We start from the raw sequence: 26,590 nt of genomic DNA on the forward strand, positions 1-26,590 counted from the left end.
CAATTTTTATCAATTGTTTAGGAGTCAGCAAAAAAAATAATAGAAACAATTTCTTTCACCGGCTATATTATGGCTCCTACAGCCCTTCCCCCACCAAGTGCATCAAGATGGAAGACAGACAGATTACATTCCCCAGAATTCCCTTTTCTGAAGAACTTTTTTCCTGTGGCACCAGTCTGACTGAATCCAGAAATAAGAAGGTCCTCAGCTATAAGAGATACACTGCTTTATAGAATCATTATTTATATATACAGTATATATATATATATATATATATATATATACAGTATATATATATATAGCACCAGCAAGTTAGGCAGCGTTTACTTTTTTTTACAACAAACAGGTCAATAATCTAACAAGCAAGAGTTATAGAATAAAAATGGTGTTAGAGTGCCCTGTTCACGAAAGCTTGCAATCTAAAGCCATTAAAAAAGAATGGGAGTATATTTACAGGCAACTATGACTAAAAGCTCTGTGTACGTATACTGTATATGTCAGTTTGCACATTTTTATGATAGTGGTAAATGTTTACAGGCATCAGGGTCACTTAAATGTATGCTTTTAAAATGTGCATATGACTTTATAAATGGTTTCAAATGTTATTTATTAATAACACTTTGTACTAGTTATTAAGTACTTTATTGTGTAGTACAAATCACTCTAAAATCTGTTGTGTGATGATTGTGTTCATATGTGTTTTCACCACCACCAATGTTTATATCTGATTACATATATTCCAAAAAAAGGAATTCTCAATTTAGCATCTGTATGTGTTTATCTTATAAATGTTTAATACATATGGGTGGCTCTATCACAGGTCTTTTACAATATGGATGAATGTAAAGCTCAGGGTTTTACAGAATCTTGTGAGTGCATACACGTCGCATGGGTTATCTAACTGACTTTCCTTCAGCAGAACAAATGATGGAACCTGTAAGGGCCAGTTAACCTGCAGTGGAGATAATTATTGGTGGCACCTACACTGTAGTTAGTTCATGAGGATATTTCCTATGATCAGGCCCGGATTTGTGGAGAGGCCACAAAGGCCCGGGCCTAGGGCGGCAGAAATGTAGGGGCGCAATGGAATTTTTAAAGTTTTTTTCAATACAGAGCAGTGGGAACTTCTCCCCACTGCTCCGTATGGGGCTTTAAATGTATGCGCACTCACGGGCTTGCAGGGGGGGTGGGGTAAGGGAGACGAGCAGTTGTTCGCTCATTCGCGCATGCGCATTGGGGGGGACGCGGGCTGTTCAACGGGGTGGCCTAGGGGCGCGCAGAAAACAAATCCAGCCCTGCCTATGATCCTGATTAGAATTGTGCAGGTACCTCTAGGTGCTTTTCATAGTGAAATAAAGGTGCTAGTATACACTGGTGGACAGGCTTTCTCTTAGCATAACTGTTAATCTTTTCCAATCTGATTTACTTGCTTTTCCATTTACCATATATCCAGGATCCCTTATCTAGAAAACCCCAGGTCCCAAGCATTCTGGATAACAGGTTCCATACATATATAAACAAAATATTTTCAGAATGAGCCAATGCAACAGAAGTAGGAGGATTGTTTCTGTTGATGCTGGAATACAGAATGTTATGTATTTCATGCATTTCCTTTTCAAGAATGTGTGAGCAGGGTAGAGGGGTGTGGAGTAATGGTCATTTCCTTGCAGTGCAGTTTACCCAGTGGGTTTCCTGTCTAACTAGAAGATACACTAATTGCAGTGTACCAGATCCCACTCATCTTTGTAACTGCAACATGTTTTACAAAGCACAAGCTTTTCCTGCCATACTTTCCCTTCAGCACATTTAGAACATAGATACTAAGTAACAGTTTAATATGACTCAAGGACTGAAACCAAAACAGAGTGGTTAGTGAGTTACAGTGGAAACCCATCCATACACAAACACACACACATCCCAGCCACTGCAATTGAAAATGTGCAATTGTCCCGAATAAATTTCACACCATACTATTAAAGTGGCAAACTATGAAAGTGACATTATAATAAAATGCCACCCTGTTTTCTAATTAGAAGCACTTAGCCTATGTATTTCTTTGTAATTATAACAATAATTGTTTCATCAGTGACTCGAGCAAGGTGTAATGTGAGGGATTTTATTAATACTTGTTAGTACAAGTTTCCATTGTGTTACACATACAGCTGAACACTGGGCCTTAAAAGTATGCACAAAAGCATTCAATTGTGCATACAGTCTGAAAATAATTAGAGGGAACATTGAATGCTAGGTACTTTTTGTAACACCTACTATATATAATACTGTCTGAAAACACTTTTTTAAAGAGCAGGTATAAGTTTGATTATTAATGCATGTTTAAATCCGTGCCATCGTCCCAAAATGTTCCTTTTGTTCTTCTATTTAGTGTTAGGCATTTTTTGATATTGATCAAATAAATCTCTATAGTAAAGTTTTATAAATAAATAAAGCTCTAATGTTTTATATATACTTTGGTTGTATAGATGTTGGTTGTGTGCTTTGCTTTGATAAATTTCATTTATCAATTTTTTTTAGCTCAATCTCCAACTTTGAAGGTAGTAAAATTAGTTGTAAATTTTTACAGTTGTAAAATTACTGAATTTTAAAGCATATTAAGGACTTTAAATAAGCATTCCTACCTGGCCCTTAGTTTAGGCCCTGTGGGGTGTGGGCACACAGATTGGGATCTACTGAATGAATCTAAAAGTGCTAGATTAATTCAGTGCTAAAGTGTATATTTAAAAAAGTAGATCACTGACCAGTTTGGTCTGAATGCACTGGTATAAAGATAGCTAGAGTCTAAGCCACAAAGCATAACTGAACTGTTGCTTTGCAAGAGATTTACCCATCCAATTACACTTATCAATTCAAGCATTACATTTTTTTTTTTTTTATTTAAAACATTTTTTAAAAAATGATCTGCTGTACTAAGCACTGCAAATTGTTTTCAGGTACAGTGTTCCTTTAACCAAGCAATTTTTTAGTAAGTGACACATTAAAAGCTGGAAACAATAATTGCAATAAATAAGAAACCAGTCAATTTGATTCAACAGAATTTAGTCTATTTTATTTTTGAAGAAAGAAATATAATATGAAAACAATAAAAGCAGTTCTTTACACTAGTAGTAAATACATTTATACAACCATTCAGTCTGTATAATATGATGAAATAAATCTACATCTTTTATTTGGTGCTTTTGAATTATACATACAAACAACAATTACAGGAACTTATTCACAATGCATATAGGCCTGAAGAATGACCATCTGAAAATCCTTATTGGCAATATATCCGCATGGTAACACTGATTGCCTGGGATTGATAGCACTTCCTAAGGAGAGGCCCCACAGTCTGAATGGATGAACTCCCTACAAATGCGTCAAACAGCTTCCACCCACCAGAAACATTGCCGGCAGTTTGTTTGTTTAGTTAGTTAAGAAGTCTGGCAATGTACAAGTTATAGTTCTCCTCGACTCATCCGTAAAGCTCCTTTAGTCCTTCATGCTCCTTTGTATAGGTGCCAAGTGGCAGTAAAAGTCTCCATATATACAGTATTTCTTATGATAGAATAGTTAGATGTACAATTCATCAATATTTTTGTTGTTGTTGTTCACAGCACTAGAAACCCTTATCAACAGGGAATAGAAGGTTAAATGGCTTATTCACAAATGGAATCCAGATTCAGTGGTTGAGAATGCGTAGATGCCATAGTGAGTTCCTATAAAAGTGGCAAACACAACATTGTGTGAGCAATTAAATAAATTTTTTTCCATCCTAAAGAGATCATCAACCTCCAGCAAAAAAAATGCAAATAGAGATGAGGTCCTTTTTGGAAGACAAAGGTACAAAGACTAACCCATTGCAGTGACCATACTGGAAGGGTGATGGGGTCCAAAGGAAAGACCGGACGGAGCGTGCATTGGTGTCGGTGTGGTTAGCATATGACTGGAGTGGCTAAAAGGTGAAATGTGGCTGAGGGAAGACATGTGTCTCGAGAGGGCAGCAGGACTGAATGAGCTGCTCTTAGGGTAGTCCTCCAGGCTGTCGTGGATCTTTTTGCTCTTTTTTGACTTGCTAGACATTTTTCGGTTTCTGGTCTGAATGCCTTCCTTCTTCATAGTCAGTGGTCTGTTAATCTAAACAAAAATCAATTATTTGTCTTTGTTTCTTATTTGTTAGTCTTTATTGCCATGTAATTGTACGCATGCAGAACTTTGGCAGGAGAGTTGAAACTCATATATTAAATTCAAGACATTGACATCAATAGCAGACACAAGATACTGAGAATCTAAGACACCATCTATAGCCACAAAGAGTATCAGCATTATTGGTAGGTGAGGACTGAACAGTATGTCACATGCTCTGAAGACTCAAGAGACTAACAAAATAATTATGTGAGTATGATGTTGAAGGATAGATTGACTGATAATTCATAATACATAGAGTGTATATGCTTCCAAGTATCATTGCTTTATTTCACTTAGCCTGATTAAAAGAAAAAAAGTTTCTGTATAACTAGAACCCCAAGCAAGATTACAGCTATCACGTTATCCACGAACTGTGACTTCTGAACTGCACATACAGCACTTCCCAGTTTAGTGCTGTGAACCAGAATTAACACAAAAAGCCCACACACTCCAGGACTGGGATTCTGTTTTACAGGCGGCTGTATGTTTCAGCAAGAAATAGCCGCACATGGGTCCTGTCAGATTGCACATGCTGCCATGCAAAGCAACAGATAGACTGAATTTGGCTGCAGCCGTTCACATAACAATTAACACATTCTTTCCAAATTGCCCTTTTTTATAAAGGGTGACCGTAACATGGTGGGGTCATCCAATAAAACAGCAGTGTGCCGCATTAACAACCTGCTGTGCATAAGCTTTTCAGAGTGTGGCAAGTCCCTATTATCTAAGCAATTAGCTACGCATGTTGCTAGAGGTGGTCAGTCCTAGGGTTTGCTTGACAGCTAGTAAAGGTATGCCTGACCAGTCAGGGGATGAATAAAATGACCCGCATAGACTATTCCCACTGTGAATTTAATATTGTATTTGGGAATTAAAATAAAATACTCTAAATTAATATTAATACTGCCCTTTAACTTTAACTACAACCATATTATGAATATATTTAAACATTTAAAAAATCAAAGCACTGCTCACAAATATAGCTGGGTATAACAGGTATACTATTCAATATCCGCCTATACATATACAACAAAAGGAAAGCTATTAGACTGTATTAAAACCTTATTCATGTTTTCTAATTGGGCATCCGGCACAGTCCTTTTTTTGTTTGTTTTTGCAAGGCAGAATTGAAAATATCAGTGTTACTCATTAATCAAAAGAAACTGAAATGTATGCTGTTACCAACTATTCAGGATAAGTGAAATTCATTTTCAAAAAATAGTGTAATATTACACCATTACAGTTATCTTTTAATAAATAATAATAATTAAGTATTTAATCAATGAAGGTTAAGTATTCAATCAGCTTCGGAAAAATCAACCATATGGTGTCATAAAAGTCAGAAACAAAAAAATAAACTGCAGACCTAAAAGCTAAAATTGGCATTTGGCGAAGGCAAAAATAATGACATTTTTCTAAAAGAAGTTTTACTATGTACGCTGTTTACTAGCTTGTACTATAAAATCTTTCTCCCGTTGATGATGAGACACTGCTGGTTCACACAACTTTTATTAAATACGCAAAGGAAATATAATATTAAACCTATTGCGACTGTAGCGAGACTACAATTTTTTCAGGCAATTAAAGTTATTTTGTACTCATATATTTGTATATGGAGCTAAAACGTTATGAGCTAATGAACTATTATCTCAACAGTTCTAGCTGAGTGGCATTTATATTAATTAACAGAGAATGCCTGCGAAAAGCACCAGTCAGAAGGAAATATATATCAGTGACTTTGATATAAACAAAAAAAATCCAATATACTAATTAAGTTTATATACTTTGTGACCAAAATATTCTAATACTGAAAAGCCGCTTTTAGAAACAGGTTAAAAAAAATCTTTTCGTCTCCACTACGAGGAGCATTTTACATTCGAGGAATATACTGATTCCATGGGAACATGAGACAACCCTTATTTGCAGATGGAAAAAGATGACCTATATTGTTTTTGAAACCCTATACTGCATATCTAAGGGATATAGTCAACTGATTGAAAAGAAAGCAAGGTTTTTTTTTTTGTTTTTTTTTTTTATTGTTAAGACTAAATGCAGGATCTGTATCTTGGTAGAGAAAAAAATACGGCGTGTCCTACTGCATATGATTCTCTAAATGGCCACTATTCTTCCTTTGACTGACCACAAACAAGATGTGAAAGATTTTGTCATCATTTTTTTCATTGTCACTTTTTTTTCTTTAACTTTTTAACTCCTTGGTTACCAAGACAGTCAAAAGAAAAACTGGACAGAACTGCGCTGATGACCAGCCTAGGAAACAAATGGGTTAATAGACTTCTCACCAGGGATATTTGTATGTGTTCTGTGGGTGATAGACAAGTCATATTTGCAAAAGATATTTTTATAAGTTGGAGAGACAATAGTCATGTGGCAAATCTAGCTTAAAACCATAAAGAAACATAATTTTTAATTTTTCTAGCTTTTCTTTTTTTTTATGAAAAGTATACATATATATATATATTTTATTTTATTTTTTTCAGTCCATTTTATGTTTCTTTTTTTGTTGTTTTCTGGATAACTATCCTTTGGTAGATTTATAATACAAAAAAAAAAATCATGTTGAGGGTTGTCAGGAGTTGTAGCATAGTCCCCAGAGGAAGAGGTGGATTAATTAACAGTGCATTTGAGAGATAAATATTATATTACATACAAGCCATGCACGGGTATTATCAAAATATTCTTATACATATATAAAAAATATGTTCGCTGAATAGGTGATCCAAGAAAGTTTTATATTTAACAAACTACCTAGTTCACCTTTACTAAAATAAAATTGCAGCAGTGCAGTAATCCATAGCAACCAGGCGGCAGTTGTTTTGGATTGGTCTAGATAAAGAAAGCAACTACATAACCCAAAATCTACTGACAGCCAGAAGTCAATCCAAAAGTGTTTATGTATAGATTTGCATCCTGAATTGTACTAATACAACATCTAGATAACATGCTACACTTATTTCATACTGCAACGGTGACAGTAGGAGATGTTACCTTCAGTTAAAGAATGGGTTTATATACATCTGAGTTTAGTGAGGTAGGAAGGAAAGGAGTCTTAGCTTGGAGGAAAAAGAGTATTATGTCAAAAGCCAAAGACAGCGTGATGGAGAAGAAAGAGGGAATGGAAAACATTCTGTCACTACAAGTTTCTGAGGAACTGCAGCAGAAACCCAGATAATTAATCACCAATTACTTTCCTACACTGAGCTGAACTGGTTGAAGCACATTTTTCATGACACAGACAAACATCTGTCAGTGCAAATAGAAGCTTTCTTGGAACACGGCTTTGCACTTACATTGTGCAGCTTGTAATACAGCCCACAGGCATTACACACAGGATCTCCATTGGCATTTCTCCTCCACAGTGTCGTGGTGGTGGTTTGACAGTTTGCACAGGATGTACCTGCCCTCCTTGCTGCAGACTGAAAAAGACAAAAACCTTTACTAATACAGCACAAACATTCAGGCATGATAAAGGCATTTATATGTAAGCAAATAGAAATGAGATACAGAGGGAAGTGATTCAAATATTAAGAAACACTGTAATGTATTGCAGCCCTACATTATAATGGTAGCAAGGTATAAGAGGCACTTTATCTGACCTTATTTGCTGTACGTTTTGCATTTTGTTTATGGTTAAAGTGCAGTTGTACAGCTATTAAGCAACAAGTGGGCAGCCAAAGGTTAGCTATGCCTTATGCAGACCATTTTTTATAGGTGATGACATGTATCCCACTTATGTCTTCAGTTTTCTTTTTACTCTGCTCTCCCACTACCTTAATAGTATAGTTTATGAAAATAATTGTTGCTTAGGAGTTATCTGCAGGGATCAGATTTCCGGCAGATATTTCCTGGGAAGTCGACTTCTCATACAAGGAGAGAGCCGAGATGGAGGTTTAGCTGCCAACAATCAAAGCTTTGAGTATTTCCTCCTCTTGGAAAAGTGCTTCCCCTTTTGCTAACTAGGACATGAGAAATAGAAATTCCATTACAATGTGGTCACAAACATCAACAGGCCCTTCAGAAAGATTACTTTATACTCGCCCTCCAAGATCCTATTTTTTGTTAGCAATATTTTCAAAGTTAAGGAATGGGAATTTATCTTTTATCAGATACCAAGCAAACAGAGGACAAGTACTGTTACTATATACCCTAGAAATGATTCTTAGAAACGTATAGGTCCTTTCATTTCCCTTTTTACCCCTTGAGACCTTTAGAGTGTAACCGAATGTCCTGCTACCTCAAAGGAACTCAGTGTGCTTTAAGAGTCACACATTCACAGCAATGACTGGTGCCATGTACACATACATATTAATAGTGTTATAAAGCAGTTTATCTATAGTGCCCACTGCATAAGTCTTTCAGAATCATATCCCACCAGTTCATAAAAACACATTAAAGAGACACTGTCACCTCAGAAACTGGTTAAAATGAATACAACATCCCTCTTACACCTGCGTGTTAACCTTGTGGCTGACAGTTTTGCAAAGCCACAAGGTTTTAAAAGCTGCTGTTTGTATTTAAACAAAAGAGAAAAAAAGGTTCGTGTGTTTTGTATTTCTTATCTCTGTCTCTAGGCTGACTCCTCCTCTACCCCCATGATTCCCCTGGCATCTGTAAAAGCTTGCCTCAGATTGATCTCATCTCATTTGGGAAAGGGGTGGTAAAAAGCAAGTTATGACTGACACAAGATTTGTGAAATGATCATGGACCAATCTCAGGCCACATTTACACCCCCACCTGCACATGACATCAGATATAGGAATGCAGAGGAATAGTGGGATAAATCCAGGTGCACTGGAAACCACAGTGTTCTGGATATTTGGATTTTGGTGGCCACTTTTGCTCATTTATTTCTATTCCTAAATTATCCCATTCCTACAAAATAAAATTTGTTAGCCTGAATAGCAGTTTCTCTAATTGGTGGAATTGTATGCATAATAAGTAATAGTATCACAAAGACTGTTGTTTTTAGAACATTTGCATGTGACACCATAAAAAAACAGGAATACACTTAATATGGCCCATAAGAACCTGCAGTGGTCTGTCACTCTACATGACTACTCTACATGACTATCTTAGTCTCTGCCATTAATGTTTATTACTTAATACCACATTGTACCAGGTGTGACTACTGAGACTAGTAGGGAAGTCTTGTGGGAGGCTAATATGTTTTTACCACTACCACCCCATATGGAAAAGTGTGCCCTCTTAAACCCTGGCAGATGTGAATACAATGGGTAATATGGGACCAAGAGTGTCTAATCCTCCTTACTTGAGAACATTCCTTCTGGTCACTATAACAATTCCTTTCGTTTGGATGCCAATTTCCTGTTGAAAGCTTCCCTTTCTGAGCTGGGGAAATTAAAGAAAGAAGAGGATTGGTGTTTGAATAGTGAGCACCACTTACCAGCCTTCTTTTGGGTTTAATGAGGGGTCGATTCTGGCCGTTCATTTTATGATAGAGTCCACATGCATTGCATAGATAATGTCCAGTGCCATCTCTCCTCCAGAGGGGGGTTGAAGTTGCCCCACAGTTTACACACTCCCTGCCTTCTGAAAACAAGATTACACATGGTTGACTTATGCAAAGTGACTAAATTTCATTAGTAATTTATTTTTTCCCAATGATTATAACAGGGAAGTCCAATCTATTCCCAACTCCAGGTATACATGGACTAAAATGCCCTAGATTGGTTGCCAAGGTATACTGGGAGTTCCTCTACATCTAGAGGGTTTCAAGCTGGTGGGCAGTCCAAATCAATGTGTGGGGAGTATAATCAAATTAAATCAAGGATACCAAATTGCTGCCTTTTAGTTGTTGAACTACAACTAGTGTGAACTTCCCACCATCCCACCATCATTCAGCAATCTGAGAGCTGTACATCACAGGATTTGGAGGGTTGGTAAGTTGAGAGCTGTAAGGTTTTAACAGGACTGAAAATACCTCAGGTACTGAAAGCATATTGTTTATATGACATATGGTCAAGATAATTTTGGGCCTGCAGGGGGATTCTATTGTAAAATCACCACAATAAGGCCAGTTTGATCAAGGAATCATTGTACCATGTGATGCATTCAGGAGCCTATTGAGTACAACATATTGACTACCAGACAAGATTGGTCTGGTAATATCTGTATGTATCATATTTTATGACTTCTCAGTGATTGGTTATATTGATACAGACATTAAGTTAAAATGTGAATAAAATTACTGGCATTATGCAGGCTTTGTGGTGGGATTAAAACCATACTCCACCACATTTTGCCATTAACAGATTCAGCATGAATAACTAAATTTCCACAATTAGCCTTGTTCAGAAGAAAGATAACACATACTTTCAATATATATATATATATATATATATATTTATATTTCAGATCACCCATTTTCCTCACATATATATATATATATATGTGTGAGGAAAATGGGTGATCTGAAATATAATATTTTTTTTAAATACGTTGGTGCAATATGAATAACAAACAATATTAATATGTACTAGAAATTAATTTTAAAGCAGACAATTTTGAAGGCAGAATATGCCAACTTGTGTTCTTGTATTGTATTATTGAAAATAATGTATCCTTATTACAGGTATTGCATTTCTTATTTACATAGCATATAACCAGTATTTCTAGAATATTTCACATTCATTTACTCATCCTTGGTCTTAATCAGACTCTTTAGTAACCTATTGCATTTTCTCTTCACATTTAAAGTGCTAAACCCAGTCAGAGTTATTCAAGGTTAAGAAAAAAAATCTGCAGTGTTAGAAATGAATCACAGCGCTATAAATGATTGGGAGGATATACAAGAGGCCTGTGTTTTGTATTGTCTTTTGACGAAGTGAAGTGAAAAGGAAATATTAAGGTGACATATCAACCAGGCCGTACTGATTACTGTAGACTCTCTAAAAGTATTGATAATATGACACAGCCCCTTTGGGTTAGTACTCGTGACTTGCCTCAGCGTTCACTCCTGTTTACACTGTCAGCTCTATTCAGGTACAATAATATTGTCAATCAACAGCACTGTGTTTTAGTTCACCAAAGGGAGACTTTTTTTTTTTTAATCTGGGTCAAAGTGGAAAATAAGGTCCATTAAATGCATGAAATAACTACTGGGGGCTAATTCCTTTGTTGCCCTTGGAAAGGCAAGGGCACAGTCTTCATAATGCGCAAATTTGCAATGGTTTCAGATTTCAAAATAATCCCTTAAATACACAACGGGAAAAAAGGTTGAACTTATAACAGTAACATTGTTGGTTTGGTGGCAAATTCTCAAGTCCATTCAGCACTACCTTTTGGATACACTGTTCCACAGTGAATAGGTCACTACCAAATAAAAAGATGATGGGCATCTTGATATTTTCAAGTGGCATCTAGAACAATCTAAAACTAAAAAGGTTGAACTTATAACAGTAACATTGTTGGTTCGGTTGCAGATTCTCAAGTCCATTCAGCACTACCTTTAGGATACACTGTTCCACAGTGAATAGGTCACTACCAAATAAAAAGATGATGGGCATCTTGATATTTTCAAGTGGCATCTAGAACAATCTAAAACTAAAAAGGTTGAACTTATAACAGTAACATTGTTGGTTCGGTTGCAGATTCTCAAGTCCATTCAGCACTACCTTTAGGATACACTGTTCCACAGTGAATAGGTCACTACCAAATAAAAAGATGATGGGCATCTTGATATTTTCATCTAGAACGTGGTACATGTTTGTATCCATTATGTGTGGTATAAATTTAAAAGCAGGTATCAAGTATTTATAAAAGTCTAAAGTAGAATGTACATGTCTCTTCTGGGTGCAGTAACTGACAAGGCTGAATACCCTGTCTGTACTGTTCAATGGAACAATATATATATAAAAAATTACTACTGCATTTAGCTACAGTATATATATATATTTATAATAATGGACTAATTTATAACTGGTTATACCAGATGTGTAGGGGAAAGAAATATAATTGTGACAGCAGTAATTCACTGTAGTAGAGGGGCAAATGAAACACCTCAGTTGTTCTGATCTGATCATTGGGGGAGGTAGATTACAATGTAGATGTGGCAGTGAAAAGGCCTTAGAACTGAACTGATCTTAAATTCAATTCATTTGTGACCCACACACTAGGCTGAGTTTTAGATTTTTTTGTTCATTTGCAGACATACCCTGACTACCCCCAAAGTGGTCAGTTTTAGTGTGTGCACCCTTCCGTGTTGTGGAATATGAAGGCACTTTATAAAACATGTAAGTAATGGAAAAAATATATAGGTTACAGCCAAGTCTCAGCATCCTTGGCATATTATTATTACTATCATGTATTTATAAAGCCTCAACATGTTCCACAGCGAACATATTCAGGTTTATATATGAATATTAAGCATGTCTTTAGATATTAACCCTGCATTCTCTGCTCAGTCATCTCCTCAGACCTGGTTAGAAGGTACTTTGCTCATTTCAGGAGGGGATCTTAGGGTAAAGTCACGGAACTACTAGTAGCAGCTACTTGTTGTGGCTACTAAAATAGACAATTCTGATAATTTACTGATAAGTGTTTTATTTAGTAGTCATGACAAGCAGCTGCTACTATGTAGTGCCATGTGTCTTCGCCCTTAAAGGTGAAGACACGGGAGATACTAGTAGCAGCTACTTTTTCACGGCTACTAAATGCAGTGCCAGGCCAAGCCGGCTGGGCAACCTGGTCGGCTTGGCCCACCACTCACACCCCCCCATTCATGTGCGCATGCGCACACAGGGCGATGGGGTTGCCAGGGCCGCTGGTGGGAGGTACTGCAGTGAGGGGAAAGGGCCCGGAACTAGTGGTAAGTGAAAGAAGGGGTACCTACCTGACGCCCCCCCACCGTTGTGCCCTAGGTAGGTGCCTCTTCTGCCTACCCCTAGTTCTGGCCCTGGCTAAATGCCAGTAAATACTCTGCCATAGACAATACTGAGAATTGCCTCTGCTAAAACACATGTAGAAACAATTATCAGTAAATGATCAGCATTGTCTATTTTAGTAGCCACGACAAGTAGCTGCTACTAGTTGCTCCGTGTGTCTTCACAAAAAAGCATGTGTGTGTTTTCACAAGACAGACTTTTCACTTATATTCTGTGCTGACGTGACTTCTAAGAGTTTCAGAATCATGGTCTGTATAGGGAGAGGGTTTCAGTTTCATCTTGTTGGCAATAAATCAAATAATCTATAACCCCCTCCCTAGAGTTTGATTACTTTATATACCTGGTTACTTCAGAAGTGAAAGTGCAGCATGCTGACTGTGCCTTCCTGTGGTAAGGACGGCATAATATGAATATTAAACAGGAAAACCTTTCATGTATTCTGTGTTTCAGTCGTTAATAACAAGAAGCACTGTTCTGCATACAAATGCATGTACTGAAATACAGACAGAAGGTACCTACAAAGAGGCAAATAGCAGTGGTGCATTTGATTATTGTTGGGAGCGAAAATGATTGGATTACTCAAACATTGGATTACTCAAAATCCACTAAGAATTAAAGCCTGGTTATATGTTTATCGGCTAAGCAGGATGCACTGGTCCGGGGAACCAGTTCTTAGTCCCCAAAGTATTTAACTAGAGGCACCCAAACTATAACATGTGCAAACTGCAACTTCCAGCATTATTGCTTCAATTTATCATACAACTTAAAACTGTACAACTGATTTGGCCTGTAGGCTATTTGCATATACCATTTATGTCCTGTTAATGGGTTAAAATCTGACTAAAGTGGGTGTAAACTAGGCCTAAAGTAACCTTAAGGGTTTAGGTGTATAGGCAGATTGCCCAAGTGATTTTGCTTTGTGGACCAAAATCTGACCAATATTTTTCTAAGCACTTATTCACATGGGCATCTTTTAACTGCACAGCATGCACTGCCTTACATCATGCGTCTTTTGTTATTTTTGAAGTGGAGGGAAAGCATGCATATAGTGAAGACCATTAAAACACATTTCAAACTAAAAATATATGCTTATTCTAGGCCTTTCTCTGTTCAGTAACAACAGAAATATGGACAATGGTCAAAACAGTAAATAACATGTATGTGTATGTGACATGATTATAAAAGGCTGTCTTCATATATTATTTGTATACAGCCCAATCTGAAGGTCACCATAAAATAGGTTGGCACTGAATTAATACTTTTTGGTAAAAAAGACACTGCCATTAATTTTGTTATATTTTATGCATATACAGTATATATATATACATAATGCACCTTGATATGTATTAAACCACTAGAACTGCAGTCTATAGGACTACTAGACCTTCATTTCAGTCTTTGAAGCACCTAAATTTGAATTATGTGTTCTTTAAATTATGAAAGAAAGGTTAACCATGAACAAATAGAAATGTTTCAGCTAAATAGTTCATTAAGTTCAAAATTTTTAGTATGAGAGATTATTCAGGATGTTATTTTTATTGGTTACACGGTATTTGAGAGGCAACGATTTCATTTTCTAAAGGCCTAACAGATGAAAAGCACTTGAGTAATCGCGCGGATGTTATCTCAAGCAATCACTCAGTTGCTTTTGTGATACAATTGCTTTCAAAGTGTTTTATAATCAGAGATGGTTTCTTTTCCTTTGAAGGTCTGACACCTTGGAGGTAAACTACCCAGTTTAGATTAAATAAGTATGAGTGTGTGTATAAATATCTATATGTTGTGAGAGAAACTTTTTAATCAAAACATAAGTATCTTTCTTTACTTCCAAGGAAAAGACTTTCCCGGAGCCTTGCTACTTCCAAGTAACCAGCAAGATAATGATCCAGTTTTGGTTGTTATAAGAAGATCTTGGTTCACAAAAGAGCTAACTGGTTAAAGCCAGAAAATGGTTTGTATGAACCAGGACTAGATCATTATTTTTTCCGAACCTGGTGTCAGTTGTGTTTAAGGACTAAAATGTTTTGTTACATATTGCCAAGGAAAAGGCATGAGAAATAGTTAAAGCTTTGCTAGTCAGCTTTCAGAATTGTTACATAGTGAGCATGGCTTGTTATTTTGTTAGCTCACCTACAGGGACCATTATACAGGAGACTGACATTTAAAATAAATAAATAAATATATATATATAGCATTGCAGAATATTATGCTGCTTTATAAATGCATGTTATATATGTATATGTATGTATCACACGCAGATACATATGGGTTCTAAAATCTATTATCTGGAGCTCCGAAATACGGAAATTCCATTTTTAAGCATTAAGCCTATCAAAGCAAAAAAATAATTACGTTGTTATAGATTTCACTTTTCTCTATAACAATAATACATGAACCTTTATACTTGATGATTTCTAAGCTAGATAAGTTCATGTTGGTTGCAAAGCAAGCCTATTGATTTTTTAATGTCTAAATATTATTTATGAAATGGTGCTCCAAATAAAGGAAAGATCCCCAGATCCTGGTATATATATATATATATATATATATATATATATATATATATATACAGGAACAGAAGGAGCACACCCTTCAAGTGATCAAATGCCCTAGGTGCTGGTCAAAAATAAGTAATAAAAGATCAGAGTACCGCACACATAGGGACTTGTGAAAAAAAACAAAAAAGTATTTATTGAAAGAAAATTGGACAAACCCTGAGGAAGAGCACAGTTGGTGCTTGAAACGTCGGATTTCTTTCAATAAATACTTTTTTGTTTTTTTTCACAAGTCCCTATGTGTGCGGTACTCTGTTCTTTTATATATATATATATATATATATATATAATAGAGAGATTTTACACCTTTCAGCTATGTGTATCATCTTAATCCTTAATTGCTAATTTACCAAATAGTTTTGAAGAGGATGCTCTTAAAGGTTTCACTGATCTACAGCAGGCAACTTGAAGTCCTTGTTTAGGTAACGTTACAAGTTCTTTTGTTCCATGTCTGAAACACACGCATTCTTGCTAAGCAAAGTGTGACACAAATATTGATTTGCACTACCATGTCTTTAGCTTTCATTCTTTGCAGTGAATAAGTGCTTCTGAAGGGATACAGCTTTCATAAGGAATAAATCTAAATCACATAAGCTGTGGTTGGCCTGCAGCACCTAACAAAGGACCTCAGGCAAAAGCTCATTATTGGGGGAAAGTTGTACTTTTTATTTGCTATAAAAACAGAGTAGTTTTAGTTGAGAGACGTAAAAACAACTTGAGTAAACTACAGCTACCAGCAACCTCAGCCAGTCAATAAGAATTATAGCAAACAAGTGGAAGAAGAGCCTAGAGCTATACAGTATGTTCCTATATTATAATTTGTGGTGCTCATTTAAGGCTATGTATATCTAGTTTGTAAGCACACGTTTAAGTGATATAATTTCCGCTCGGAGAGTAATAATTTGAAGGTATAAATGGACATTTTGCCTTGCTCTCCTGACTTTTATGTTTGCAGCCTATTTGGTTCTACTCTGATATTATGACCCTTCTGTGATTAGAATTTTTTATTGCTAACAATTGGATATATCACAAATAAACTGATTGGCTGCATTAGATACTGATATTTAAAGCTGAAAAAAGTTTGGACATATACAATATAAAAATGAAATAAACTAACAGCCTATGTTTTCTGTCAGTTTTCATGTGTGTTGTGTATAGATTTTGCTTACCTGCTTGTTGTGTACATGGCCTAGTGTACTATAAAGTGGTATTATTTGTTTTTTGGGGGGGTTGTTTGTCAGTTGCTATAAAGAATGTAGGTGTGGGCAGAGAGTAAAATCAAGGCCTAACTAGCCCCAGGTTATCTGTCAGTCACACATGATGGAAATTCATTTTGACAGCTGCACAGCATTAACCCTATGATGGTGTGTGCTGTGTGTATAAAGGAATGCATTAATGGAAATAGCTGTATGCAAAGAGAAGCAGAAAGGCTGGATGATGGAAAAGCAGGTACAGAGAGAGAGTTAGAGAGATGTTGAGAAAAGAGCCAAGGTGGGGATAACATAGTATGGCAAGAAAGAGACTAAGAGAGCAAAGAACTAGAGAAGGGGAAATTATAAGGGCAAAGTATGTGTGTGAGGGAGGAATAATAAAAAAGAGAATTGTGCACTTGAACTGACACAGTTTGCAGCGGTTACATTTGTTAGGCCCTTCTTGAAAGCCTGGGGGTAGAAAGTCTGGGGGTCGTTACTGGCTCATCAGTCGCTTTGGTTGTGAAGTCTACAGTCTTAAAAGAGACTTGTGTACCACAACCACAACTCTTAACTGCTTTTCCAGCAAGTGTGGCTCTGTCACTGAGTGTATGACAGCAGCCCAACTGTGGCAGAGCAGCACCCCTCACCCTCCTTGTATTTGCCATGTTTTTTAGTCAAACTCCACAGCCATCTATTAGTACATTTAGTGCCTCCCTGTGAATCCCCTCTCTGTGCATTTGACTCTATGCCTTACATACAGTTCCACTTACTCTTTGCTTTCAGTTTATTTTAGCTGCACGACTCGATCTGATTCAGCTATTCTTTATTACTATCCTATCCAGCCCAGCCACCAAGTTTAACCTTCCCATCATATATTTACTTGTTTGAGCGTTTACCGGAGTTTTGGGGTTTGATAACCACAACCCATGCGAATTGAAATCAGCGCTGACATTGACCTATTTTACTCAGCTCCTATCCTGCATCGGCTCCCAATGCATTACAGTGTGCGATTAAAAAGCAAGTGTTGTCTTTGTGCAACTGGCTGCTTGCTCTCCCGGCCATGTGACCAGAGCTGCTGCGGCAGATTTACTAACAGGATGCTAAAGTACATGAGTAATGACTTAGTACATCAGTAGTGACTAAAAGGAGTGCACAAGTGTGAGAGTGCGGCTGCCGTTGTTAGGAATGAATGTCAGCGTTTCACTGCAAATGGCATGTTGTCAAACTGGAACTACGTTGTACTTGAACTCACAGCTAAACGATTGGTTTCATATTTGCCTACAGCAGGTCAATAAGTGCAAAAACGGGGTTAACCAGATCCCGTATGGTGGCTGCCACAGATTGGGTTCCACAGATGCCACTAGCAGGGCGGATATAGCGCTTATATATAGAGAGGGCCCCCCGGTGCCCCTGCAGCTCTGCTCTGTGCTGCCCCCCAGTCTGGCCACATCCGGACTCTATTAAACTCCTTGGCGCTGGGGAAACAATGAAACTGTCGCGTGCAGCAGTCTGAAAATAATTGGATTAACTCAAACATATCAGCTAAATAGAGACAGTCCCAGCTCAGACAGGCAAAGAAAATGTAACCCTGGAAAACCCCCTGAAATCACATCTCTGCCCTGCCCCTGCCTCAGTATGTCCCCAGGCACTATACAATAGTTATATCCGGGGATATCAGGCTTGGTTAGCAGCAAATTCACTCTCTTAAATCCGTACGAGTTTTATAGTTCAGAAACTTTATACAAATGATCAATATTTTATTTCAGCGTTTTAAAGCTGCGTTATTTTGTTTCTGTGTGTAGAATCATTGCCAGATAATATTATATACCAATATGGTCGTAAACACAGTTTACATTTCCTTAATCCAGAGCAGCATATTGATTTTTAACTGTACCGCATCGGTCTCCCCACAACCTACATCCATCTCGATCAAACTCGACACTTTTTATGCCGAATGAGTCCAGCAATGGACATGCCTTCCTCACCTGAATGATGCTCCCTGGAAAATTATATCCTCAACCATCCAGTTTCTGTGGAACTAAGAGTTTTTGTTATCACCAAGGAAGAACGACCCGCAACAGATGGAGGGCCGAGAGTTTGTCACATCATATATGTTATAATTGGCCTGATTTTTCTTGCTTATTTTGGTGTTTTTAATAACCGCATTGGGTTTCAAGATATGATTACTGTAATCTATTACGTTTTTTTATTTAGAAATCAAATCTTACTGTTAGGTTCCCTTAAATAAAAACAGTTAATGAAAAGTAAGTATTAAAGGAAGAACTGTAGATGAATCCTACCTGTACTTGAGCGAGTTTTGGGCCTTGGCTTACTGGGAAAGTGAGTTGGAGAACCATCCAAAATGCTACCAGGCTGAAAAAGCCCTGCGCCGTAATAGTCAGGGTAGGTAGTAATGGGGTGGTGGGCAGAGGAGACTCCCCCAATTCCTGACATGCTGTTCCTGGGGTGTGAGGATTCCAGTTTCATGCCAGGTTCGGACAGGGACACTTGATACTTGGACACTACACATTCCTTCTCCTCATGCCTGCTGGAGGATGTGGATACAGAGGTGGAAATAGAAGGGTCCGGGGAGACATCTTTTGGTGGAGTGGGGGGAAAGGTGAAGAGGTGGGGGCTGGAATGTCCTGTAGCCAGGGATGCCGAGGAGGCAGGGGGATAGACAGAAAGTCCTCCGGGGGAGTTGTGATGAATGGAAGGCTTGGCGAAGGGCAGATTCCAGGCTGAAGCGGCGTGGGGTCCTCCCAAAGACTTGCGCCCATCTGTCCAACTTTGTAGGATAGAGGGGTGGCACACTAGGCTTCCTAGGACATAACAGAACGGTTATGAAAGCTATTATAATAGCAGACGAGAAGTAATAACATAGAGATGATAGATGATATATAATAGATAGATAGATAGATGATAGATAGATAGATAGATAGATAGATAGATAGATAGATAGATAGATAGATGATAGATAGATAGATAGATAGATAGATAGATAGATAGATAGATGTTTCGTCAGAATTCTCAGGTGTGCCCTTTCATCTATGTGGCTCTAATTTTTATTGGTGGCTAAACTAAGTTTCTAGTTAAAGTAATTTACAGTAAATAAAGATAGATATGAACTCTCAGGTTTTAATACTAAAAATGATTTTGATCCATAAGCGACACATCCAAAATTGTATTGATGAAATTCACTTGCAAGGCCTTATTTTTATTCTTGTTATTAATCAATTAATGTCTCGTACTTGGTAGCAATTTAACCGAATTCCAAAGGATACATTTTGATTTTGGTTAAATATCCTGTTGTTAAGGAATACCAATTTAACCAAGATTAAGATTGCCAATTATTTGGTACAATGACGTTCCTGCAAAGAATGTTACATTATGTTACAACACATAGCAGTGTCTTTAACCTGATTCACGCAGGATTTACTGTACGGTGTTTATGATTACAAAGTGTTGGTTATTTCTTCAACACAAACTGCAACAAAAATGAATGTATTTTATTTCCTAAGAAATAACAATTCCAGCAGTAGAGTAAATTCGGTAACATAGTTTGGTCGCCTCCCGGACAATATGCTTAGGAAATAACTTTATGCATATGAAATAGTGAGAATTCTAGCAAGTGGGATACCCCAGAGGTTATTATTCATTTACAGGTATAAAACATGCTAAAGGAAGAGGATGGGGGTTAGAAAGTGACAAACAAGCTAATGCAGGAAGTTGTCACAAATGTGAAAATTACTAGAACTGGGCTTGTTTTGCATCAACCTACAGCGCACAGCAATGCTATGTCGTTTGGCCCTACTGAGCAGCCATAAGGGCCACAGGCCATTAAAAAGGAGTCTGGATATCTATAAGGCTGAACAAAAAGTAGTATGCTTGTTTACTTATCCTTTTAAAATGTAAGTAAAATTCGTCTAATTTTAAACATTTTTGTTATCAGAAATAGATAGATGAAGAAACAACCGTTTAAAATTACATTATGGTTATGTGTGTACAGATATTCCAGTGGTGAATAGATGATAGATTGTAATAGTAATTAGTAATTATTATCAGTGTGCTAAAGTTATACACATACTGTAACTCCTATGAGGTAATTAATATTAGTTAAATAATTGTGATGTCACAGACGCCTGGCCATCGTTTAGAAAAAGTGCAGCGATATCAACTTCGTCTTTTTATACATACCTAACGTGAGGTATCACAATTGTTCGAACATGCAGCATTTTTTATACCTGGAAAGGTGAGGTTCCTGGGAATTGTGAGTAATGGGTGCAACAGAAAAGTGCAAATAAGAGGGATGTGTTATCAGTTGGTAGGACAAGATGGGTACATGCCATTACTTACCATGGTGTGGCGGGGGGTATCTGGGCACCGTTCGGACAGAGTTGCTGTAGTAAGAAGGGACGTGGTTTCCTTGTCCATCGATATTGAAGAGTACATCCATGTCCTCTGGCGGGGGGTACTGTGTGGGGTCTATGTAGTTATGGACCGGGTGATGAGAGTCTGAGTGCTGTCCATTTAATAGAGCCGGGTGGTGAGGGTGACTGACCCAGCGAGGCTGCTCGGCTGAGACCTCCATGCCCACTAGCACCAGTAGGCACTTGCCTGGAGAGACGCACCCAAGTCACTAGTCACAGCGCACAGGAAAAGTCCAGTAAGTGCAGAAACAAAAATTAAAATAAATCCAGAGCTATCTATGACCTACAAGGGAAAAAAACAATGTAAGACGCAAGCTGGAGGGGGTTCTGCAAAGTCTGCAAGAGAAATAGTAAGGATATTAAGCCGTGCCAGGCTCTAAGCTTCTGCACTGATGTAAAGTCCCAAAAAGTTCTCCAGGGAATGAGCAGGAGCCAACTATGCTGTGCCACCTGGGGCGCAGGGGGTCCTCCCCCGGCAAGCAGCCTGCTACACAAAGTACAAAGTTGTAGGGGAAGGAGGTGTGTGATCCCAGAAGAAGAAGCAGAAAGTGGCTGATCAGATCTGCTGCTCTCTCCCTCTCTCTCCCTAGTTTTGTTACAGTGCAGGCATTCTTTCTGAGAGGAGCAGGATGGCGCCAGGCGGCTCAATGCTCGCAGACAGCTGTGGCGAGACGCAACTTAAGGAGGTTCCACTGTCATCAGGGCTGAGGGGAGGGACTGTCACTTACAGGGAGGGAACGGGGCACCCAAACTCAGCCAAATACTTCAGCCCCTCCCCCCCCACTCTTTCACCCGCCCACAATGTGCCTGCTAGCTACTAAACTACATTCTAACCCCTGTGCTACTGCCATGCCATCATTCCAGGAGCACCCAGTCATACACTTTTACATATATGTGGGTGTCACTTGTCCACTATTGGAAAAAGTAATTACAATGTCTGTTTATTTGGCCGAAGTTAAATGTGTAACTAGAAAGAAAAGTGATAGACATTGGATAGAAGATAGATGATGATAGATAGATAGATGATGATTGATTGATTGATTGATTGATAGATAGATAGATAGATAGATAGATAGATAGATAGATAGATGATAGATAGATAGATAGATACTAGATAGATAGATAGATAGATAGATAGATAGATAGATAGATGATATATAGATAGATAGATAGATAGATAGATAGATAGATGATTGATAGATAGATAGATAGATAGATAGATGATAGATAGATAGATAGATAGATAGATAGATAGATAGATAGATAGATGATAGATAGATAGATAGATAGATAGATAGATAGATAGATAGATAGATGATATATTAGCAGACTGGTTCCAAATAAATTGGAAACACATTGTAGGATAGATACACAAAGAAAGCAACGAAGATAGGCAGATTCTAGAGAATCAGGAATGCTGTAAGATAGATACATGATAGAGGAATGGCTAGTAAAGACAGATGCTAGATTGATTGATTGATTAATTGATTGATACACAGATGATGATAGATAGATCGATAGATAGACAGATAGAAAGATAGGAAGCAGGAAGATACACAGGCAAGATTAGTTGCCCTACAGATACTATCCTTGTTCTGACTTGCCATACATGGTACAAAAACTGACAGGGGCAGTTGGGTTGGTTGTGCAAGAGAGACACGCTGCAGGTGAAGTTACTTTTAAGTTTGGCAGGATTTGGGGGAGCTGAATGAGATGGAACAGTAGGAAGTTTGGGGCTCAATGAAATTGTTTTAGCAGTTCCAGGTACTAGGGGTAAGAAGCTAAAGCATTTTAGTGTAGCTCCTGTTGCTCTGAGAATTGAGTCACTGCATCCCCTAGTGGCACAGAAGCGACCTGCTGGCACCTCACTCTGCTGTTTACCTGTTGCCCCGCTCTATACCTTATGCGTGTGAAGCCAATAAGCAGATACTGGGCAAATATGGCTTACATCTTACATCTAAATATTACAAGAGCGACCAACCTTCCACTGCTTGACAAAATCACAGTGGTAGAAACTTGTAGATTTCTAGATGAGAGTGTTGTTGGAACAAAAGAGTATAACAGGTAATAGGGTATATAGAAATAAAAATGTTTGTCATAATTAGAATGGGTTATAAATTTAAGTTACATCACATTTACAATTGATTCTCCCAGCAGCTCCTCTTACCTACAGATAAAATATATATGGTAGCAAGGGAGGGAGATATAAATATCGATAGTTAGACAATGGTAGATAATGTGTATACAGATATTTCTAGTGGCGTAACTAGAATTGAAAGCAAAGTCGATTCGGGAACCCTAAAGTTGACTTATGTATCAAGAAATGTTGAAATTGCTCTATAATTAGGGCCTTATTGCCACCCTACACTCTTGCCCCCCTTACCACAGGGTCTATTTTCTCTAAAGTTTTCTAGACATATTTATACATCAATGCTCTAAATAGCCCTTAGCTTCCAGACAGCCATGCAATGTAAGGGAGACTAACGGGTGGCGTCCCAGTTTATCTATCAGACTTGGACAGTAGAGTAGGTAGCGGAAATCAGTCACCCCGGACACATGAACCTTATCCTAAGCAAGTGCTGCTCTACTGACAGCCGTGTATAGAGCGCGTCACAGTCGCTGCAAACACAACAATACATGAAGGGGATAAGCTCTTAAGTAAGGAAAGCAAACACTGACATAAGGGTTCATGGACCGACCAGTCTCCCAGTTCCTCTTATGAGATCAGGCAAAGCTATCATCTATCTATCATCTATATATGTATATATATCATCGTATTACTTCTTGTCTACTATTATAATAGATTTCATAACGTTCTGTTATGTCCTAGGAAGCCTAGTGTGCAACCCCTCTATCCTACAAAGTTATCTAATTATCTATCATCTATCATTCTATCTATCTATCTATCTATCTATCTATCTATCATCTATCTATCTATCATCTATCTATCTATATAGCATCTATCTATCTATCATCTATCTATCTGTCATCTATCAAATCACCTATCTACCTAGCTACCTAAGATTGTAAACCCCACTGGGACAGGGACTAATATGGATGCTGTATCTTCTTTGTGAAGCACCGCCGCGGTATGTGTTCGCGCTATATAAATCTATCATCTCTCAGAAAGCATAGTGATTTAATAAGAGAGAAAATACTGAGAAATCAATGTGTACCCCAGTTTCCCCGTGTGCCAGCTCCCAGACTGCCCGTATGTGACTGGGAGAGGGCCGCTCTTTGATGCTTTACATTGCCCCCTATGGCCAGTCTGACTGACGCCTGGAGCGGTGACGTCACGCCCCCAGCCGCAGAGCCAGGAAATAAGGGTCAGCACTTGATACCTGAGCTGTCCGAACCGGTCCTGGGGCCCGGGGAGCGCTAGCACCAATGGGGAGAACGTCATATGCCCTTACTTAGCCTAGGAACTTACTAAATACTGTGCGATCCTCTCATTAGCTCCTCTTGCGCAGTAAATGGCATCCTCCTTGCCTATAACTTCCCTGCTATAAAATCTATAGTTGCGCTGTTTGACTCAGTATCAGCTCTTACAATGGGCTGCCTACTAATTGCCATCATGTGAGTAACAGCAGCTTTGTGATGTGTTAATTCCCGTGTCGCACAGATTCTAAAGCCAATGACCGTTTAGCATGACAGTCCCAAACCTGCCTAAGGCCGTCTCTCTCTGCAGTTGTTTACGTAGCGGTTACAGACAAAGATGAAAAATAGTCAGCAAGGCTGCTTTAATTATCCACCCATTCTCTCACGGTGCTGCCATAGGATTGGTTAATAAATATATAATACACATTGACATCATATGAACATGTCAGCTTTAAACCAGATACTGGCCATTAAAATAGACTTTACTCCATGGCTACCCTTCCAAGAACCAATTCCAACATTAATAACTCTCAGAAATGTATATGTTATTAACATATTCTAAGCAACTTTTCAGTTTGTCTTCATTGTTTATTTTTTATAATTTTTACATTATTTGCCTTCTTCTTCTGACTCCCTTCAAATGGGGGGTCACTGACCCCAGCAGCCAAACAACAATTGCTCTGTACGGCTATAATTTGATTGTTATTGTTACTTTTTATTACTTTCAGTTTCTCATTCAAATTAATGCCTGGTCGCTGAGGTAATTTGGACCCTAGCAACCAGATAACTGATGAAACTGGAGAGTTCCTAAACAAAAGGTGAAATAATTACAAAAACACAAATGATAAGAAATGAAGACCAACTGCAAATTGTTTCGAAATTTTACTCTCTACATCATACTGAAATACTAAGGGCCTAATGGCTGAGGCGCAACTGTTTTGGCAGAACTGGATAAAGTGCTGACAGTCAGGAGCACAGGCAGGGCAGGGGCAGGAGCCTGGAGGGACTGGAGGGAGCTGTGGGTGGGGGTCTTACACAAATGTCCAAGTCCTGTTTGGAGACTGTGTGGCATTTACCTGCTGGGCAATATGACCACTAAAGCCACCCCACCCACTCCTAATTGACAGCTCAGGACTAATAGGCGCCTTTGTTAGTGCAATTAGCAAAAACAATAGTGGGAAAAAAGCGTTTAATTTGGTTTGAAGTTGAGAGACTTGGCAGTGAGATCCCTGCAGATTGTGTATCTTTTCAAGCTGAGAGCTAGAAATAGGGCCCAGACTGGTTGAAAGGCCTTGAGGGCTGTACGGCCAAACACACCAGGGTGGGTCAGAGCTGGGGGGCTGTTTCGGAAAGACCACCAATGCAGTCTGTAGTGGGTGAAAAGTCGTCGTAGCCCGACTTTTATATACAGCTCACACTCATCTTTTCCTAATATTACTATAGCCACTGCAGCAAATACTTGCGGCATTATAGGGCATGATGTCATACTCGGTTGCAAGTTATGACAACTGAAGCAGCACAAATGAACATATAAACAGGCAGATAGTATCTTTAATTAAGAATCCACTGACTCTGATTAAAACGATCGCTCGTATCTAGATATTTCGACCACTAGCGCGTTCCTGCCAGAAATACTGAAGGGTTAGCCCCTGAGCAAACCATTGTGGCGTCGCCTCCAGGCAGTGTGTACACAAGGCGGTTCTCCCGCTGGCTCCCAGGGCCCTAAGCCCGACACGATATGGTAATAATGAAGCGCAGTAGTTGGATTAGAGGAGGTTACATATCCAGGGTCAGGAGCGTCGGGCACCAGGAAATCAGCAGAGATGTTAATGGGAAACAATAGAGCCCCCCAGATCCTGAGCGAATTGTTTTGCTTTCCTTCTCTTTTGAAGTGACTGACTCTCCTGAACTGTAGGGGCTGCCCGCAC

The 26,590-nt window shown here is 38.4% G+C and overlaps 1 protein-coding gene across 4 annotated transcripts; it reads right to left on the reverse strand.

Annotated features, from left to right (window-relative positions):
* Positions 1–3,037: 3,037 nt before the first annotated feature.
* Positions 3,038–22,005, reverse strand: gata3 (GATA binding protein 3). Of its 4 annotated transcripts, none has more exons than XM_031897830.1 (5): positions 21,211–22,005; positions 19,155–19,676; positions 9,473–9,552; positions 7,494–7,619; positions 3,038–4,134 (listed from the first exon to the last, which is right to left on the reverse strand). In XM_031897830.1, exons 1-5 carry the CDS (start codon positions 21,443–21,445, stop codon positions 3,850–3,852), a joined length of 1,248 nt encoding a protein of 415 aa, XP_031753690.1. In that variant the 5' UTR covers positions 21,446–22,005; the 3' UTR covers positions 3,038–3,849.
* Positions 22,006–26,590: the final 4,585 nt, after the last annotated feature.

This window comes from Xenopus tropicalis, chromosome 3 (genome assembly GCF_000004195.4).
Source record: "Xenopus tropicalis strain Nigerian chromosome 3, UCB_Xtro_10.0, whole genome shotgun sequence".
Classification (NCBI taxonomy): Eukaryota; Metazoa; Chordata; class Amphibia; order Anura; family Pipidae; genus Xenopus; species Xenopus tropicalis.